Below are 20,555 nucleotides of genomic sequence, written 5' to 3'. Positions count from 1 at the left end.
AGATTTGGACTGGCATTCTGAGACAACCTAACAGAACTATCTAAGCCAAAAACAAAACAAAACAAAACAAAAACAAAAAAACCCTTCTACAAGGCTCTTAAATGCATTTCCTCTACAAAACTAACATCAGCACAATCCACTACTAACAACAAATGTCACACACTGGCTGATCAGATGGGTGAGGCACTCACCTTGGGTGAAAAAATTGAAGTGGGCAACAAAAAAACAAACTTCAGTAATCAAGATAACTAATATTTGAGTGCCATTCATATTTTAAAGTCTCAAAATTAGTGCAAAAAAATCTACAATGAAAAAAAAAACTACGATGAAAATTGATCCAAGCCTCCATTTATACAACTCACTGTCACCCATCTCAGTCCTGCCTCTCAATCTGTCAGGTCTGTTCTTTATTTAAAATTTTTGAATTTTGTTCATTTTATTGCATTAAACTACCACATCTCTTACTTATTGAGTTTTTTGGGCACCCCCTTAAATTTTTCACTCGAGGACAGTGGTTCACTCACTTCACCATAGCCTCAGCCCTGCCAACACATATTAACTTAATATTCATGGGGAAATCTCCTGTGAGGTAGCCCCCACCATTACTCTCATTTGTAAATGAGTAGACACAAAAAGGCTAGCTACTTTGCCCAAGATTGTGGAGCAAGGGTCGCCAAGTCAGATTCCCAAACCCAGCTATGTAGCTCAGAGTCCACACTTAAAGACAAACATCCCACCTCTCAGAAGTTGGCATCACAAAAGCATTCGGCATAAAATCATATAGTCCTGGATTTTAGGAAATAAATAATATGTGAAAACTATTCAAATAAACTATAATTAATGACAACCTGGGCAAATTTAGTAGTGATTTGCTCATCACTGATCAGTGTCCTGCAAAATTTAGGCTAAGTGTTCATTCCCCCAAACTCCTGGAATTTTTCTTTAAGCCATCCTAATCCTCAGAAAGAACCAAGGGAGAAGACAGGTCTGACCCCTCACCCAAAGGACAGGACTACAGATTTGAGTAGCCTGGAGTAACTAATGTCTGTGCTGAAGTTTGGAGATACTCTCACATACTGTCTGCTTTACAAGGCCAATTGAGCTACAGTGCACATCACAGGACAATGTTCAGAAATACTCCCTAATAATGTGTTCATTTAGTAAGAGAGTAGAATTTAGAAGTGAAGTCAGGACAGCTACAAGGGTCCCACCATATTTAGCCTGTTTTTTTTTTTTTTTAATTTTTTATTTATTTATGATAGTCACAGAGAGAGAGAGAGAGAGAGAGAGGCAGAGACTCAGGCAGAGGGAGAAGCAGGCTCCATGCACTGGGAGCCCGATGTGGGATTCGATCCGGGTCTCCAGGATCGCGCCCTGGGCCAAAGGCAGGCGCCAAACCGCTGCGCCACCCAGGGATCCCCATATTTAGCCTGTTGTTAGTGATGGTGGCCATCACAGTTTAAAAGGGTCATAATGAAACGAGGCTGAAAAGAATCTAGAAAAGTTAAGGAAAGAATGGTTGAGAGAGCCAGGGGCTATTCTTTTGGGGTGGTGAAAAAGACAACTTAAGTCAGGCAAGTGGTGCCTAGCAACTATTTTCAATTATCTTCAGAGTTAGTGGATTTAATTTGCGTGACACCAAAAGACTGAAGTTGGACAAGTGGACAACAGTCTATGGATGAAAGTTTCAAGGACTGGCTTTCATCTCAGTATAAAGAAAAAAGTCTTCCAACAATTAGACCTGTCCAGCATTGAAAAAGCCTGCCTCCAGAGGAGGTGAGTTGGCTGGCAGCTGCTATAGAAGGGACCCAACATAGATGGCCACTTGGACAAAAGGACTCAAATCCCTTCCAACTCTAAGACATTAAGAAATGGAACAGGGATCCCTGGGTGGCGCAGCGGTTTAGCGCCTGCCTTTGGCCCAGGGCGCGATCCTGGAGACCCGGGATCGAATCCCACGTCGGGCTCCCGATGCATGGAGCCTGCTTCTCCCTCTGCCTGTGTCTCTGCCTCTCTCTCTCTGTGTGTGTGACTATCATAAATAAATAAAAATTAAAAAAAAAAAGAAATGGAACAAATAACTAAACTTAACACATTTATTGTTATGCATGGTGCTTAGTTCCTAAAAACTCTAGAAAACTAAAACAAAACTATGAGATCAACAGGAAGGAGGTCTTGCACTTTCATTGTATTTCAAGCTAGATTCTTGATTTTTTTTTAAACCAAGCCACTGAAATAACACACCTTAACAATCAATCTCCCTCATAGAAAAACTAAATTGTGTCCTGAGACAGTATTTATAGTTACTGTTTAAGAAAATTAGGAAGCGGGCAGCCCCGGTGGCACAGCGATTTAGTGCCGCCTGCAGCCCAGGGCATGATCCTGGAGTCCCGGGATCGAGTCCCGCGTCGGGCTCCCTGCATGGAGCCTGCTTCTCCCTCTGCCTGTGTCTCTGCCTCTCTCTCTCTCTCTCTCTCTGCATCTCTATGAATAAATAAATAAATTCTTAAAAAAAAAAAGAAAATTAGGAAGCTGTACTCATATATGCAATCAATATTTTATATTTCTCTCACAAACTACATTGGCTAATCTTACCAAGATCTACAGAAGCCATGCAGAAGAAAAAATACAGAAACAGCAGAGTTAGAATTTAGGAAAACAAAGCAAAGTAAAAGTTGAATCAGATGTATCAGCAGCCCAGTACATTAAAAGACCTCGAGAAAATCTATCCAATCAGACAAACAGATAAAGTTAGAAAAATGTCCATCTTAATGATGACACAATTCCTAAAAAGCAGTTTTGGGTCCAGGGAGTCTTCCAAAAAGGTACACACATAACTTTAGTGTAAGTATGTTTGTTTGGACAAGAATGGAAACAAGAGGGATCCCTGGGTGGCGCAGCGGTTTGGTGCCTGCCTTTGGCCCAGGGCGCGATCCTGGAGACCCGGGATCGAATCCCACGTCGGGCTCCCGGTGCATGGAGCCTGCTTCTCCTTCTGCCTATGTCTCTGCCTCTCTCTCTCTCTCTCTCTGTGTGTGACTATCATAAATAAATAAAAATTAAAAAAAAAAAAAAAAAGAATGGAAACAAGACAAGTTTAAAAGAAAAAAAAAATATATATATATACATATATATATGTATATAGAAGGATGACACAAGTTTAAAACAGTGAGTGCTTGTAGCTTCTGCTGCGTGATTGAGTGGTGGGTACACGTATACATACATGTACACACACACACCCTATATATTGCCTAAACACCACTGGATTATGCCAATGATTCCATTCAAAGTACCACACCATATTTACTGAGGAAGATTTCAAGTGAAACCAAAGTACTGACTCCAGGGAGGAAGAAAAGAACCCACCAAGAGAACCTACCTACTTGCCAGGCCTTTTACGAGATGACCCCATCTGATCCTCCCAATAGCCCTGTGAATGTGGGGGGTTCTTACAAAGGAGGAAATCAAGTTAATTAACTTCCCCCAAAGTTTACCAAGCCAGTAAGGGGTTGAGCCAGACCTATGACTGACTCCAAAGCCCAACCTTAATTTCCTCTGGGCCATACAGCCAGCCAACTGCCTGTGCTTGTCACCTGCTAGGCCAAAACCCATTAGAAAACTTCCACCTAGGGACGCCTGGGGGGCTCAGAGGTTTGGTGCCTGCCTTTGGCCCAGGGCATGATCCTGGAGTCCTGCGGTCGAGTCCCGCATCGGGCTCCCTGCATGGATCCTGCCTATGTCTTTGCCTCTCTCTGTGTCTCGAATGAATGAATGAATGAATGATTGATAAATCAATCAATCAATCAATCAATCTTTAAAAAAGAAAAGAAAACTTCCACCTGGAACTTCCTGCGGGTATGTTAAACTTGTCATTATCCCCAATCCTTGATTGCCCTCCTTCAGTTACATGGAGCCACTTTTCCCCACAATCACTGACACTCAACCCTTTGAAGGGTGGCATCTGGCTCTGCCCTCTCTACCATTCCCACATACAATCAATCCTATTAGGTGCTATCACTACCTCAGCCTCTCCCAAATCCCCTTGTTTCCCATTACTTTTACCCTATACCAGACCTATATTGTTGTGATGCCATCTTAGCTATGCTCCACTTTCTCTCCACAATCCACACCAGACTTCGCTATGAAAAACAACAATCATGCCACTAAAGAAGTGTGAGAAAGGCATTGACTCCCCACCACCTTCCTAGTTATAAACTCAATCTGGAATCACATGTAAGCCCCAAAGGAAAATTCCAATTTCCATGCCTATGTAATTTTTCCACCTCTATGTTTTAATCAAAATACCCTTAATTTTAATCACCTTCTCTCAGTTATGATCCCTCCAATAGAAACACCTTACTCTCACTTTTACCTGCCAGTATGTTACCCATCCTTACTTCAAGGCTCAGTTCTAATGCCATCTCTCCCACAACTTTTGGATGAACAAGTCAGTGAATCAAACTCTTAAGCTCTAACTGTATGTTAGACTTTGGAAATACAAAAAGAACTCAGTAAGTTTATACAAATAACTTCAATGTTCAAAAAAAAAAATCACTATCACTCAGTATAACCTACCTTATAAAACAATTAATTGGGGGTATGTTTTATCTTATCAATTCTTTAAAGGTGGAGACCACTTCTTATTCCTATTAACAGGATGCTATTAGAATATAACGTACTTACTGATGTTAAAACATTCAAACTGGGGAATCCTGGGTGGCGCTTGCCTTTGGCCCAGGGCATGATCCTGGAGCCCCAGGATCAAGTCCCACATCAGGCTCCCTGCATGGGGCCTGCTTCTCCCTCTGCCTGTGTCTCTGCCCCTCTCTCTCTCTCTATCTCTCATGAATAAATAAATAAAATCTTTAAAAAAAAAAAAAAAAAACATTTGAACTGTCCTCCCTACTTTCACTCTAGAACCTTCCAACCCAGTTTCCAAATAGCCTGAGTGATCTATGTAAATGTGACCCGGACTGTCAGTCCCATATTTAAAAACAAGGGCTTGGGATCCCTGGGTGGCGCAGCGGTTTGGCGCCTGCCTTTGGCCCAGGGCGCGATCCTGGAGACCCGGGATCGAATCCCACGTCGGGCTCCCGGTGCGTGGAGCCTGCTTCTCCCTCTGCCTGTGTCTCTGCCTCTCTCTCTCTCTGTGACTATCATAAATAAATAAATAAACAAACATGGGCTTTACTTTGGATTAAGCAATGACACCAAAAACCCTAAGCAACAAAGGAAACAATAACAACAAACAAAAAACCCAGAATTTGACTTCATCAAATTTAAAAACTGTGTGCTTCTAAAGACAGCATCGAGAACGGTAAAAAAGACAGCCCAGAGAATGGAAGAAAATATCTGCAAATCATATATCTAATTAAGGGAACTGTATCCAGAACCCAGAACATATAAAGAACTCAACCAATGAAAGAACAAATGAGCCCATCTGAAAATGGGCAAAAGATCTGAACAGACGTTCTCCAAAGAAGATCTATAAATGGTCAATAGCTCCTGAAAAGATGTTCAATATCATTAGTCCTCAGGGAAATGTAAATCAAAATCACAGAGATACCACTTCACATCCACCAGAGTGGTAAAAATCAAAGACATACTATAACAAGTGTTGGATGGGATGCCTGGGTGGCTCAGCAGTTAAGGGTCGCCTTCAGCTCAGGGCGTGAGCCTGAGGTCCCAGAATCAAGTCCCGCATCGAGTCCCCCATTGGGCTCCCTGCATGGAGCCTGCTTCTCCCTCTGCCTATGTCTCTGCCTCTGTCTCTGTGTCTCTTGTGGATAAGTAAATAAAATCTTAAAAAATAAATAAATAAATAACAAGTACTGGCAAGAATATAAAAACATTGGAACCCTCATTCATTGTCGGTGGGAATAAAATGGTTGAGCTGCTTTGGAAAACAGCTGGCAGTTCCTAAAGATGTTACCATAGGATTCAGCAACACCACTGCTACCTACCTGAGATGAAAACATCTTGCATACAAGGACTTGTAAAAATAATGTCCGTAGCAGGAAACAACCCAAGTGTCCTTTAACTAATGAATGAAGAAACGAAACATGGTATATCCATACAATAGGATATTATCTGGTGATAAAACGGAATGAAGTACTGATACATAACTACATACTTGAACACAGTTGAACCTCAAAACAACATGCTTAGTGAAAGAAGCCAGATACAAAGTCACATCTTATATGAGTCTATTTACATGAAATATCCAGAGAAGGCAAATCCATACAAAGAGAAAGCAAATTAGTGACTACCAGGGACTGGAGGGAGAGGAAAATGGGTTTCTTTCTGGGGTAATGAAAATGTTCTCAAATTAGACAGTGCTGATGTGATGGTTGCAGGATTCTGTAAGTATACTAAAAACCACTGTAAGCTGGTTTATATGGTTTATAAGGATAAATGTTCTGGTATACAAGTTATCTCTCAGTAGAGCTGTTATACATAAAACTAATAATAATAACAAAACCCCAATCACTTCTAATCCAGTTGCCCTATTAGTCCAAACTCAAGGCCCTATGCTACCTTTTGCAGCCTCCCTTCTAGTATGTCTCCTCCTCACAGTGTTCCAGAAACACCAGCCTCCTTTCCTCCCTGAGAAAAGCTCACGCCTACATGAGGGTCTCTCCACTTGCCTTCCTCACATACCTGGCTCCTACCTTCACTAGAGGCTCAGCTTAAACATCATCTCCCCAGAGGCCTCCTCCGACTTCACAGGCTAAAGTGGTCTTCTTCCCAGTCACTCTCCATTATGGCACTAATCATATTTTTTGGTACTACCTATATAGGATATAAGGCGTAAGGCATAAGATGTATACAAGGTTACTTTGATTATTTTTCCCTGGTCTATAGCACATTTCCCCTCCTGCCATAATGGACTATCAAAACATTTGTTGAACATGTGGACATGAAGGAATTTGCCATTTAGGTGCTGAGAGACTAGTTACAAAATAGATCACCCAACAGGGAGCCTATAATGAATGCCATATTAGGGGTACAGATGGTTATAAGAGAAATTTCAGGGAAGAAAATTATGTATAGCTGCAAGAGCTGTGGAAAATCTTCATGGAAGTGATGAGATTGAAAATAGATTAAGAAAATTGTGAAAGGCATTCCAGGAGAAAGGTGCACCTGAACAATGCCCTCCCTACCTTGTCCATGATCTCAACACTTCACCCACACACACACCCCACCATGACTCACAGGAACATAATGTGAAACCTAGAACTTGAACCCAAGTCAGTAGCCTCAAGGGTGCCTCAAGGGTACCTCTCCGCACGCCTCCTCAAACCTAACGCAGGCATAGAAACATCTACCAAATGACTAACAGCAGGTTCAGGTATTATTCCAGAAGTCTTATCATTACAATGAAAGGCAATTTCTACCTCCTCACAATTGCGTCAAATTTCTATTTTAGCCTTTTTGGTCTTTTTGGGGGAAGAGGAAGTCAGTGTTTCCTTATTTAGATTTTAAATAAAAGTGTTTTAGGAACAGAGCAACAGCAAACCACATACCTCTAGCTTACCCTTAAAGAACCTGCCGAATCTCAGTGTATTTGTGGACAGCAGAGCTGCAATCCACCACTCCAGGGTGCTGTTTGTAAAACAGGAAGGGGATTATCACTGGGTCCCAGAGCACCTGCATGGTAGCAGGACTCCTACCTATGGGGTTCCAAATTTGAATACTAGTTTCTCTAACTAGCTATTTTGACCTAAGGCAAGTAATGCAACCTCTCCGAGGCCACTTCTTCATTTGTGAAATGATGGAGTAACAACTGCTCTGCAGATCTGTATGTAAACTAGAGGATAATACACATACATCAGCCAGTGCAGGGCCTAGCACATGCTTGACCCACTGCAAGTGTTAGTTACGATGATCAAGTCACAAAGTCACAGGCTGCTGGCCAAGAAGAAAGTGCTGAAAAACAGAAAATAATTGATTTCTAGCCTCTTGGGAATGTGATGAGCAGGAGTGACTTTGCATTATTTCAATACTATCAGCCTCTCTGGTTAAATAAGGGATGCTTGCTGCCAGGCCTGTCATCTTTAACTAGTACAAGAACTCTTGGAACTTGGGACATGAGACTGTTAAACTATAACATCAGTCATCTAATTGCACTTCATGAAACTGTAAAAATGAGACCTTTTGTACCATGTCTTAAAGGCCAACTTGAGAACTAAACATTAAAGTGAGGGGGCTGGGGGAAGCACTAATTTAAAGCCTCTACTACCTGCTTGAGCTTTTTTTTTTTTTTTTAAGATTTTATTTATTCATGAGAGACACACAGAGAGAGAGAGGCAGAGACATAGGCAGAGGGAGAAGCAAACTCCCCACAGAGCAGGGAGCCTGATGTGGGACTCAACCACTGAGCCACCCAGGCGTCCCCTGCTTGAGCTTTAAAAAACAATCCAGGGATCCCTGGATGGCGCAGCGGTTTGGCGCCTGCCTTTGGCCCAGGGCGCGATCCTGGAGACCTGGGATCGAATCCCACGTCGGGGTCCCGGTGCATGGAGCCTGCTTCTCCCTCTGCCTGTGTCTCTGCCTCTCTCTCTCTCTCTCTCTCTCTGTGTGTGTGACTATCATAAATAAATAAATAAAAAATATTTTTAAAAAAATAAATAAATAAAAAATAAAAAAAATAAAAAACAATCCAGTTTGCTAAAAGACAATACATGGTCGAACTATCTGATCCATTGTAAAAGAACACTAAGTAAAACAATTTCCAAGTCCTTGAATCTTCTTACAACTTGGGTTACACAGAGTGCTAAAAAGCACACTAGCCTAATGTAATACCATTTAAGGACTCACTTGGTAGACTTTAAAGGAACTAGGCAATTCGGTATGTACTCTATAATGGGTGGATTTGTAGCTAATAATCTGGTACCTAACTTACTAGTTTCATGACCAGGTGCTGTCACTTGAGTTCTAGGAAGTTTGAAACAAAAGTTTAAAAGCTTCATAAATTACGATGTGGCTATGTATGTGTATCTTAAAGTAAGCCCACGTAATGAAAGCTGGAAAAGGTAATATGGAGCAGGTATAATAATCCTTTCCATTGACAGTCTAATAAGAGGTGAATAAAGACTAAATGATAACATACAAGATTTGATCAAGCCACAAAAAACAATAATCTCTTGTGGACCACAAACAAGCTCTAAAAAGAGTTCAGTTATGTGGTGGCAACGACCATCACATCGCTTCACCTGGTAGCTGCACTTATCTGTCAAAATTCAGCTCAGCAATCATCTCTAGAAAGCCTTGCCTAATCCCACCACCTTCTCAATGCTGGGTCAGCCACATTTCTCTATGTGCTATGGGACCTACACATGCACACAGCTCGGCCTCCATTACTCTTTCTTTGTTTTCCCTCATCTACCTATAAATTCAGAAGCTTCTGCAGAAAACAGACTTTGTCTCACTTCTTTGTATCCCACAAGCCAACACTACTCGGCACTGACGTTTGTTGAAAGACCTATTTACTTTCAGGGAAGCACGCTTGTATACCAAAAACACTGTGACTAACCTAAATTCCAACAACAGAAGACTAGTTAAATCAGCAGTTCTCCAAGTGTGGTCCAAGGATCCCAAAGGTCCATGAATCCCTTTGCAGGGGTCTATGAGTTCCCTCCTTCTCTAACTACACATCTATGTGAAGCCAAAATAACATAGTACACAAAACTGAATTAAGAAGCAGATATAAGAATCCAGCTTTTGAAGTGCCTGAGAGGCTCAAATCAGTTGAGCAACTGACTCTAGGTTTCAGCTCAGGTCATGATCTCAGGGTTGTGAGACTGAGCACCACCTGGGATTCTCACTCAGCGAGGAGTTTGCTGGAGATTCTCTCCCTCTGCCTTCTGCCCCTCCCCCATGCTTCCTGTGTCCAGGGGTGCATGCATACTCCTTCTCTCAAAATACATAAAGAAATAAATCTTTTTTTAAAAAAGATTTTATTTATTTATTCACGAGAGACATAGAGAAGCAGGCTCCTTGCAGGGAGCCCAATGTGGGACTCGATCCTAGGACCCCAGGATCACAACCTGATCCTGAGGTCATGAGTGAGTGGCTGAGTGAGCCAAAAGCAGACACTCAACCACTGAGCCACCCAGGCACCCCTAAATTTGTACTTTTTAAAAAAAGAGGCTACTGCTATGTCTATATATACTATATATATGTATGCAAATTCTCTGGATGAACATCAAAGAAAAGTTAACTAGTAGGTATCCCTGTAGAAAGTAACTGGGGAACCATGTGTCAAAGAGGGGAAGAGACTTTCCACACCATGCCTAGTGTATTAATTTGAAAATTCTACCCTCAGGGCACCTCAGTCAGTTAAGCATCCAACTCTATTTCGGCTCAAGTATGATCTCAGAGTCCTGGGATCCAGTCCCTGCATTGGGCTCAACATTCTGCGGGGACTCTGCTTGAAGATTCTCTCCCTCTCCCTCTACTCCTCCGCACTCGCGTGTCCATACTCTCTCTCGAATAAATTAAAAAAGAAGAAAAGAAAATTTTATCATTTGCATGTATTACCTTCTTGAAAATCAAAAATAGGATAAAAATTAAATTGAACTAGCACAGGTACATTAAGCTCACATTAAAGACCAGACTAACAGCACTGGAAAATATTACATAATATATTGTGAAAGTAAAGCAAGCAGTTTTCAAAACAGAAATATACAGTGGGCTTTTTTTTTTTTTTTTTTTTTTTGAGAGGGAGAAGGAGAGACAGAGGGAGAGGTAAAGAGAATCTTTTTTTTTTTATTAAATGGAATTTATTTATTTCAGAAAGAGAGAGCAAAAGAGAGCATGATGGGTATGTGTGTACGTGTGTGTGTGTGTGTGTGTGTGTGTGCATGGCGCAGGCTCCCTGCTGACCAGGGAGCCCAACTCGTGGCTCGCTCAATCCCATGACCCTGGGATCATGACCTCAGCCAAAGGCAGATGCTTAACCAACTGAGCCACCGAGGTGCCCAGAAAGAGACAGTCTTAAGCAGGCTTCACTCCCAATGCAGAGTCCAAAGCAGGGCTCCATCTCACAATCCTGAGATCATGACCTGAGCCAAATCAAGAGTCAGGCACTTAACCGACTGAGCCACCCAAGTACACCATACATAGTATGGTCTTGAAAATCAGTCTAGAAGGATATACTGTATATAAAGGTATTAACGGTATTTTTTCTTTACAGTTAGTGGGATTACAAGTGGTTGTCTTATTTATTTTTCTTGGTTTTCTAAACTTTTGAAAACGTATACATACTATCTTTATAATCAGAAAAACAAGGAGAGAGTTTAAATACATATGTATCAATTTATGCCTATGTCTATACTTAAATATTTATTAAGCAAAAAAGTACATGAATAAATTAGAATCTATTACCTACTTTCACAGAAGACCTTGACTGGATATTTGTAAGCTAGGTTTAAAAAAATTCCCTTCCTGGGATGCCTGGGCGGCTTAGCGGTTTGGTGCCTGCCTTCAGCCCAGAGTGTGATCCTGGAGTCCTGGGATAGAGTCCACGTCAGGCTCCCTGCATGGAGCCTGCTTCTGCCTGTGTCTCTGCCTTTCTCTCTCTCTGGGTCTCTCATGAATAAATAAATAAAATCTTAAAAAAAAAAAAATTCCCTTCCTCTATAGTTTAAAAACTAAAAAAAAAAAAAAAAAAACAAAAAACAAAACAAAACAAAAAAAACTACTCTGGTCCAGTCATTTTATTTCTAGTAACCTATGCCAAGGAAAGTATATTTGCTCAATGATTTACATAGTGACATTTATAAGAGCATTACAAAGCTGCAAGTAACCCAAATATTTCATACCGGATTGGTTAGGCATATTCCTGTTCAACCCTAAGCCACATTCATCCAAGGTGCTCAGGCCAAAATCCTAGGACTGATTGTGAGTTGCCTTCTCTCCATCACCCCTCACAACACCCCTCATTCTGTCCAGTTGGCTTGGCCTTCATATGCATCCTAAAGGCCTTCATTTCTTTCTGCCTTCACCACTACTGCCTAACCCAAGCCATGGTCCAGTCTCCTCATCTATACTGGTTTTACTGGCACTGCTCTTGCTTAACTGGAGTCAATTCACACCGCATCCCAAAGGTTAACTTTTAGAAAGTAAATCCATTCATGTCAGTATCCTATTTAAAACCTTTTAATAGCTTTCAAGTGCTCTTTGGATAAAATTCAATTCATATTTTCCAAATTGTGTACAAGACAGGATTCCAATCCAGGCTAGAAAAAGCTCCTTTCAAAAACTGCGGGCACCAGTGTGGCTCAATCAGCTAAGCATCTGCCTTGGCTCCGGTCATGATGGGGCGGGGCGGGGGGCGGGGGGGGGGGGGGGGGGGGGGGAGCTCTGCTCAGCGGAGAGCCTACTTCTCCCTCTTCCCTGCTCATGCTCTCTCTCACTATCTGTCTTCTCTCTTATATATATAAACAAAATCTTAAAAAAAATAAAATGACCACACTGGAAGAATGCTCAGATTCAGCTGTGCATGTGGCCAAAGACATAGTGTCAGGGGACACCCTATTCAAATCACAAATATTTCTCTTTCAATACCCATGAAAACCTCAAAGAAACCAGAAAAAAAAATAAAACGTTGTAGAGTGGATCTGTGGAATGGATTAATAATCCAACCTAGTGAGACACCCTTGACCAGGGCTATACCCCAAGTCTTACCAAGGTGGGGGGGAGGAAGAGAGAGAGAACACAGCATTCTGCAGAAATCCTGTAATAAGCCAAGACACTCTATGATCTACACAAAGGTTAAATAGTTATTTTAGATACCTCGTTCAACTCTATCAAGTCTCTCAAATACAACCTCTCTATTCTCCAATGCTCAGAAGTTTTCACTCTTACATAAGATAAGACATACATTTATACTTAATGAATACAAACACAAAAAACAAAAAACAACTGAGCCCTCTGAACTAGGTCATCTTTTCAGAGAAAAGAGGCTCAGGCCATAGTCTAATTTGAAATGCTGGTCCCATCTGCAAACCCCACAAGAGCTGCAGTTAGTATTAATTAAGAGCAGAAACAAGTTTGTTCTTGAACATCATTTCTCCCAAACAAGTCCAGGATGCTTCCAAATGGAAATCTGCCAATTTTCCTGTAGTTGAGATAGTAGATCCAGTACAGAAGAATGTGATTTTTTTTTAATGCCACTATCTGTCCAACCCTTAAAGCAGGATTCTCACATCCTTTCAGAGGGAGGTTTCAGTCACCATCACTCAACAAAAGATAAAAACAGTTCTAACAGGACTCACGTAAGTGCCACCCATGCGTGTGTGTGCATAAGCTTATACATATGTGTGCGTGCACACGCACAGAAAAGTTCACATTCCTTATGACAGAGTGTAGGACCCACCTCCTGGCAATCTATGAGAACTCCTCCTTCTATTTACTCATGCAATGTACTAAGGAAAACCAAAGAGAACCAACGATTTGGATGTGGGTTTTCAAATAAAGTGATTAAGTCTGCGCTGCTCAAGGCCAACGGGTGACAGCTATCAGGAGGCTAATCTCAGGTCCACAGTAAATGCAGACTTTTACTTTAAATCAAAGCTAATTACACAGAATGGACTCAACTGCTGGTGGCTGTCTTCTGGATAGAAGACAGAATCTGTGACTGACGCCTTCAACACAGACTTGCTGAATTCTTTTTATGCATTAAGTACTTTGCCATCCATATTCCTGACCTTGAAGTCTCTTCAGTGGGAACTGGACCACGGTGAAGGCAGGAGAGACAACAAGGGGCACATGGTTATCTTGAATATCGCTACAGCCCCCAGTACCTTGAACAGTCTGACATACAGCAGGTGCTCGGTAAATATCTACTGGATGAATCAGACAGACATTTGCTGTCCCGCAGTATTAACTGTATGTGATAGCAGCAACAGAACCAACAAGCTATGTGAGCGATGCCAGGGCCAGTGAGGGTAAACTTCCTAGAAGCAGTGAGTAAGTACCCCTTCCCTGGATGAGCAGCTTTTCAGCAGGCAATGGCTGCAGGAAGGCCATGTGGACAGGAGCATGCTGGAATCAAGGCTGGAGCAGATGGCTTGAGGTACTTTCCAACTCAAATTGCCATCAACCTTCTATTTCCTGGGGTTTTATTGTGTTTCATCATCTCCTTCAAACTTGCAACTTTAATAAATAGGTACATACAGAGGGCCGGTTGTGTTTCTCTACCAGAAAATTAGCTAAAGGCAAACAGCAGGTAACAGAAAAATACATACTGTGGAATGTTTTCTTATTTACCAAGCAATGAACCTGTAAGACTCTTAGAACCTTCTGCAAGAAAAATCATCTAAGAACACCCTCCAAGTCCACCAGAAACAAGCCACTTTGAAAACAAATTGCTGCCCTCCGCTTTCCTTGTCTTTCGCTGATCAAGCTTTTAGATTGGCTTATGCAAAAACTGCTTGGTTCCCAAGAGAAAAAGAAAATCTAAACATTTCACAACCGCGTCTTACTGCAGGGAGAAATTCTGGGAGAACATGAAGGCATGTGAAAGAGAACAGAAACTAAAACCCAAAAACCAAGGAAAATTAAAATGAAAAAAAAAATTAAGAATAAGGGAAAACAGCAACTGGAAAGTTTTCTACACCTCTAAGAAAGTTCAGAAGTAAGCCACTTCCCTTCACATTCTCTTTAAAAAATGGAAGGGCCCCTAATCCAGTCTGGGATGGACAGGGTGAAGTCCTTCACGCCAGAAGTAAAGCAGTCCCCAAGTCAGGTATAGTAGAGAATGCTAAGAAATTGGCTCGAAGCCACAGCCCAGTTTCCTCCCCTCACCCAGCCTCTGGCTCCCTGCGGCAGAGAAGCCAGGAGCCAATCACAAAAGCCTCCGGCTGAGAGCCAGCCTCCCCTCTCCCACCGCTCTTCCTCCAAACTGCATTCCAAAACAAAAAGAATAAAATGCATTTAAATGCAGCGTTAAAGTTAAAATACACCCAACAGAGGTTAAGAAAGCCAGGGTGTGCAACCTGGTACACAGAACTCTGGGGATTGGGGGGGGGCGGGGGGGATGGGAGGCCGGGCCTTTTTGCGAATCAAAATAAAATCTGGCTTTTGCAATAAGTGAAGAGATAATGAATAAAACTCTGCCTTTGAGTTATTTCTTAATTCCTCGCTTTGAGGCTGTTGTCCAGCACCATCCTCCGCCCCACCTCTTCAAACTAATCTGTACTTGTGCGATGAGGCTCTCTGGATAATTGGCCCACAGATGGGCAATATCCACCACGGACGCCGCTGCGGCCGGGAGCGAAGGTAAAGCACACCGTCTGCAACGAACAAGTTTTCATAAAGCAGCTGCCAACTGCGAGCATGTGCATCCCAGAAGGGTTTCGTACCAGCAGCGCAAAGGCCACCTCGAGCCTTTCCGTGCCAAGTCATCAGCAGCTGGGGCGGACGCGCGGTGGAAGGAGGGGGTGAGGGCCCCTGGGCATCCCCACACTGACCACGCCAGCCAAGGGAGGCATTCTCAAGAAGCCACTTCCAGGGGGAGCTGGATTGAAGCGTAGTTATCGGACCGAGTCTCCCGCTACGTAGTCTCCTAACGGCCAGGCCCGGGCCTGGGAGGAGGGAGGGCTGCTGGGGAGAGTTTACCTTAGAAGGCGGCCGCGGACAGACAGGCCTTTCGCAGCCAGCGGGGCTCGGCGCGGAGGCCCCGGGCGGTGCGGAGGGCGCCCCGCGGCGCCACAGGTTCCCCGGCGCGCGGCGGGACCCGACTCCCACAGGTGGGCGACGCGCGGGGGGCGCCCCGGGGCCCCGGGGGCGCGGGGACGTGTGGGCGGAGAGGGGAAAGCTCGGGGTGTTGGGCTGCGCTCCACTGGGTGGCTACCGGCTTTCCCCCAGGACGGGAGGAGCCGCGAGCACCTCGCAGCCGCCTCCGGGAGAGCCCCGGCCTCCTCCAGGGGCGCGGTTAAGCCGCACGGCCGCGGGCCACCGTTTGCATGCTCGCAGGCACGTAGGAGCCTGCACGGCCGCACGCGGACGGGGGAAGGGCGCCCGGGCACCGAGGACACCCGGCCCGCCCCATCCCGCTAGGGCTCGCCCCCGCGCCCCGCGCCCCTGCGCCCCTGCGCCCCTGCACCCCGCACCCCTCACCGGTGTTGGCTCGGATGTTCTCCCGCAGGAAGTGGCCGCTGGAGAGATGCTGGAGGCCAAAGCTCTGAGCGATCCTCTGGCACACGGTGCCCTTGCCCGAGCCGGGCGGCCCGAGGATGACCGCGCGCAGGAGTTTGGAAGCCATCGCCTCGGCCAGGCAACCCGGACAGCAGCCTGGGAGAAGCCCCGGGAACTTTGCCGCCGCCGCCGCCACTCTCCGCTCGCGCGGGGACTCGCCGGGCGCCCCTGCTGGGGGAAGGAGCGACTTTTGAGCCAACCCCTCCCTTCAGCCCCGCGCCGGGGCCGGCTCGAAGGCGGAGAAAGGCGCCACGCTGCCCATCCCCGCCCTCCTCGCCCCCACGCCGCGCTTCAGCCAGTCCCGAGGCCCCGCCCCCGAGGGGTCGACCCCGGGAGCTCGGAGGGCCGCCGGCCGGGCCCACCCCGGTGCCTTCCTCTTGGGCTCCGCGCGCGGCGCTCGAGGCAGGGGCCGGGCGGCCTGGCATCCCCGCGCCGCTCCCCGCCGCAGCCGGCGGCCTAGGGGCCGAGCCCTCGCACGTGGGCAGCGCGGAGTCCGCGCCCCCCGCCCCCGCCCCCGCCCCCGCCGCCGCCGCGCGGACCGCCCAGCGCCACCTCCGCCGAGCGAGGGCCGGCGCGCCCCCCGCCGCGAGCAGCCCGCGTCAGGCTCTCCAGCCCGGATCCCGCTGGGCGGCGCCGCCTCCGCCTCCGCCTCCGCCTCCGCCTCCGCCCGCCCCCACTCGGAGCCCCAGCCGGCCGCGCGGGGCCAGCGCCTTACGTAAGCCGCCGAGACCCGCTCCGCGCGAGGCGCCCCCTCCCCTGCCCGCCGCGCGGCCCGCGCCCCCCCCGCCCCCCTTCTCTGGCCGTCGCCTGGGCACCCCGTCGACTGTCAACGGGGACGAAAAATACAACCTGTTGAGCGCCCGCTGTGCGTTCGAGCTCCGCGATTTCCTTATGCAACGGCCGTTCCAGATAGAGGATCCACAGCTGAGGAAAGGAGGCTGGCGCATCGCCGCTCGTTCAACAGATGTCTCTTGAGCGCCTACCATGCTCCAGACTCTGTGTTAGGCGCTTGGCATAGAGCCCGGAGCCAAAGAGGTGGGATCTGGCCCGAGGGCAATATACAGTCCGGCCGGAGTCTGGAACCCTCACTTCCAAAGCCCAAGCTCCTTGGGGAAAAAAGGAAGGAGACGATGATCACTCGTCTCTGCTCAGGTTCTTAGAGGCCAACTGATTTCAGGACCTCGGGGACCAGGATGTTGACACTACAGTTACAATTCACCGACTCCAAAGGGTGCTCTCCTCCCTTCCCTTCCCGTCCCACTCCATATTCTCTTAAATCTGTTCCTATCCCCTAGCCCCCCCCTCCCCCCCCCCCCCCCCCCCCCCGCGCACACACACAGCCTTCATTTCCCGCTTGGACTAGTGTGATAACTGCCACCCCGTAAGTCTCTAGTCCATTCTCAGTGCAGTGCATTGCCAGAAACATTGCTATAGTGCAAATCAATTACTGTTATTTCCAAGCCTCTGATAAAAATCGTCCTTTTAGGATAAAAAATCTTCAGCCTTCTATATACACCTTTGCAAACCCCGCCCCCCAGACACCTACCTTTGGGGAAATCCCTTGCAGGATTTTGAGTGCAACCACAAATGGGGAGGGACAGCATGGAGAAGAGCCTCCTCTATAGGCCTGGCTCTACTGTCTGTGTTGGGGCACTGAGTAAGAGCCTGGCAGGGTATTCCTTTCTCTCACTCCCTGGTACCCCCAACCCCTCTCGTCCAATACCCCCTCCATAGACAGCCAGCTAGCCAATACCTAGTCTCCAGCTACCTGGAGCACACCCAGCCCACCAACCTCAGCCCAGCATTTGTTCCAAGGTCACATCGCTTGTCTAAAATATCTTGGAGTTTGCTGTAGACATCAGGAGGCTGTTACACTGAGCCCCTTGAGCCCTTCACCTGGGAACAGAGAAAAGAGCTTCTGGGGAGGTGGGAGTGACTTAAATCTCCCCTCTCTTTCACTCCATATGCTGTAAAAACATATAGCAGATACTTTGCAGTCCTTCTCAGACCTGAGTATGCATCAGAAATATCTCAGAGGGCTTGTGAAAACAGGTTTGCTGAGCCCCCCACACACACAATTTCTGAATAGGTGGGGCTGAGGTGGGCATTTCTAACAAGATCCTATTTAATGCTGAGGCTGCTGATCTGGAAATCAGAACTTGAAAAGCGTGGTTTCCATACCCTGAAAATCACTATTCTACTGCATTGAGCATTGAGACATGGGAGATGTGTAACCTCATTCCTGTGTCGGCTGTGGGATCTTTGTCCCTTAACCTCTTCTTTTTCTAAAATGAGGACATTAGTGATCCCTGGGTGGCGCAGCGGTTTGGCGCCTGCCTTTGGCCCAGGGCGCGATTCTGGAGACCTGGGATCGAATCCCACGTCGGGCTCCCGGTGCATGGAGCCTGCTTCTCCCTCTGCCTGTGCCTCTGCCTCTCTCTCTCTGTGTGTGACTATCATAAATAAATAAATAAAATTCTTTTAAAAAAAAATAAATAAAATAAAATGAGGACATTGGATTTAGTACTCCCAAAGATCCCTTTGTATCTATCAAACATCAATTCTGTGAGTTTCCACAGGAAATGGTTTCTAGCCCTCACAAACTAGATGAACTATATCCCACCTTCCCTATCACCCAGTTCTTTTGCCTACTTTTGAAATGCCTTTACCAACATCACCTTATAATATCATGGAGCAGCATTAGCCACTCACATGGTCCTAGGACTTAGTGCTTTAGGAGTTTAGGAGCTTATATTATGAAACAGAAAGAGTTGTGACATAGGTAAACTCAATAAAGAAATCCAGCTGAGATTGGAACCTAGAGCCCTCCATGAGCCTTCCCCCATGCGCAGCCAAATTAGGCTCCCACAGTCCAGCTGTTGATTGAAAGCAGTAGAACTGGAAGAAAGGGGTGTTGGAGTCAAATACCCCTGGGATTAAATTGCAACAGCACCATTCATGAACTCTGCAGATCTCTTGATCTCTGTGAGCCTTAGTTTGCTGATCTGTAAAAGGGAGATGATACATATCCCTTAGGCTTGTAGGGAGGCTAAAATGAGCTAAGGTACATATAGGGCATACCACAGTGCTGGGCGTATAAGAAGTACTCAGTCATGAACGTCATCACTAACCATGGGACAATTATTTAGCTTCTCTGATCTCAGTTCCCTAACTGTGAGAAATAAAGGAGCTAATATGACAAAGTATTTAGCAGATTCCTTGGAAGACACTTCATAAATGGTAGCTATTTTATCACACATACACTCATATAATCAACTTCTTCCTATTTCCTGTGCCTAGGGTTTTAAATCTGTTTAAAGTATTTATCACAGTGTACAAATTGTATTCATCTTTCTATCCTCAAAAATATACAGAACTTTGCCTGTAATAATGCTCTGTTAATGTTGGCAAATCTCCCTCCCTCGCCTACCACACTCAATATCAAGCCCTGGCCTTTCTCTGCAACTTCACTGGATGGTAATATGAAGTCTACATTCGATCACACTTTACACATTCCTTCCTCAGATTCTCTTATCTGGACTGCAGTGCTCTTGTTTAGTAAACTTTCATCATTTCCAAACTGCTTTCACAATTTTGCCATAATCTTGTACCACCTTGGTCTTTATCCACTTATCATGTTTCTTTAATATCAACTCATTTTGTTCAAATAATTTATTTAAAAAAAAAGAATGTAACTCACTAGCCATAAATAAAAGGACACACTTAAATACAAGAAAAAATAAGGCTACCAAATTCTAGCTGGAATCTACTATCTGCCTGTTGAGTTTCTGAACTTAATCTTTTTTTTAAAAGGAGGGGAATGGGTGTTTACCAAGTCATAAAGAGGTGTTTAAGACATATAGCATCTAAATGAAACTTTCTGTTTATCGAGAATCACATAGCTCAAAATACAATTAGAAAGGGAATGCTTTCTTAACATTCAGTTTAATAGTATCCAAGGCCAGATCCATGTGCCACCTAGAATCCTCTCTAGTCCCATGTGAAATTATCTTTTGCATCAAGGATGTGTGTCACAGGGATCCCTGGGTGGCGCAGCGGTTTGGTGCCTGCCTTTGGCCCAGGGCACGATCCTGGAGACCTGGGATCGAATCCCACATCGGGTTCCTGGTACATGGAGCCTGCTTCTCCCTCTGCCTGTGTCTCTGCCCGCCCCCCCTTCTCTGTGACTATCATAAATAAATAAATAAATAAATAAATAAATAAATAAATAAATAAATAAATAAATGGATGTGTGTCACATACCCTATTGTACTTAAAAGTAAACCTTTGAAATATTACTCATCAGGATTTTTTAAATGATCCCACACCCCAACCACAGTTCACAGATAGGA

The 20,555-nt window shown here is 45.3% G+C and overlaps 1 protein-coding gene across 2 annotated transcripts in view; it reads right to left on the bottom strand.

Moving 5' to 3' along the window:
* AK4 (adenylate kinase 4) overlaps positions 1–16,780 on the bottom strand; it is a 69,560-nt gene extending 52,780 nt beyond the window's left edge. The window contains exons 1-2 of one of the 2 annotated variants that reach the window (XM_072820633.1): positions 16,756–16,780; positions 16,126–16,374 (exon numbers count right to left, since the gene is read on the bottom strand). In XM_072820633.1, coding sequence (XP_072676734.1) covers positions 16,126–16,270 — 145 coding nt within the window. In that variant the 5' untranslated portion in view covers positions 16,271–16,374; positions 16,756–16,780. Of the gene's footprint in view, positions 1–16,125; positions 16,466–16,755 lie in introns of those variants that run through there. The other variant, XR_012028212.1, reaches the window with a different exon arrangement.
* Between the last annotated feature and the right edge of the window lie 3,775 nt (positions 16,781–20,555).

Source organism: Canis lupus, chromosome 3 (assembly GCF_048164855.1).
Source record: "Canis lupus baileyi chromosome 3, mCanLup2.hap1, whole genome shotgun sequence".
In the NCBI taxonomy this organism is placed as follows: Eukaryota; Metazoa; Chordata; class Mammalia; order Carnivora; family Canidae; genus Canis; species Canis lupus.
The sequence above is the reverse complement of the archived record's forward strand: the minus strand, read 5'-3'. Positions and strand labels throughout refer to the sequence as shown.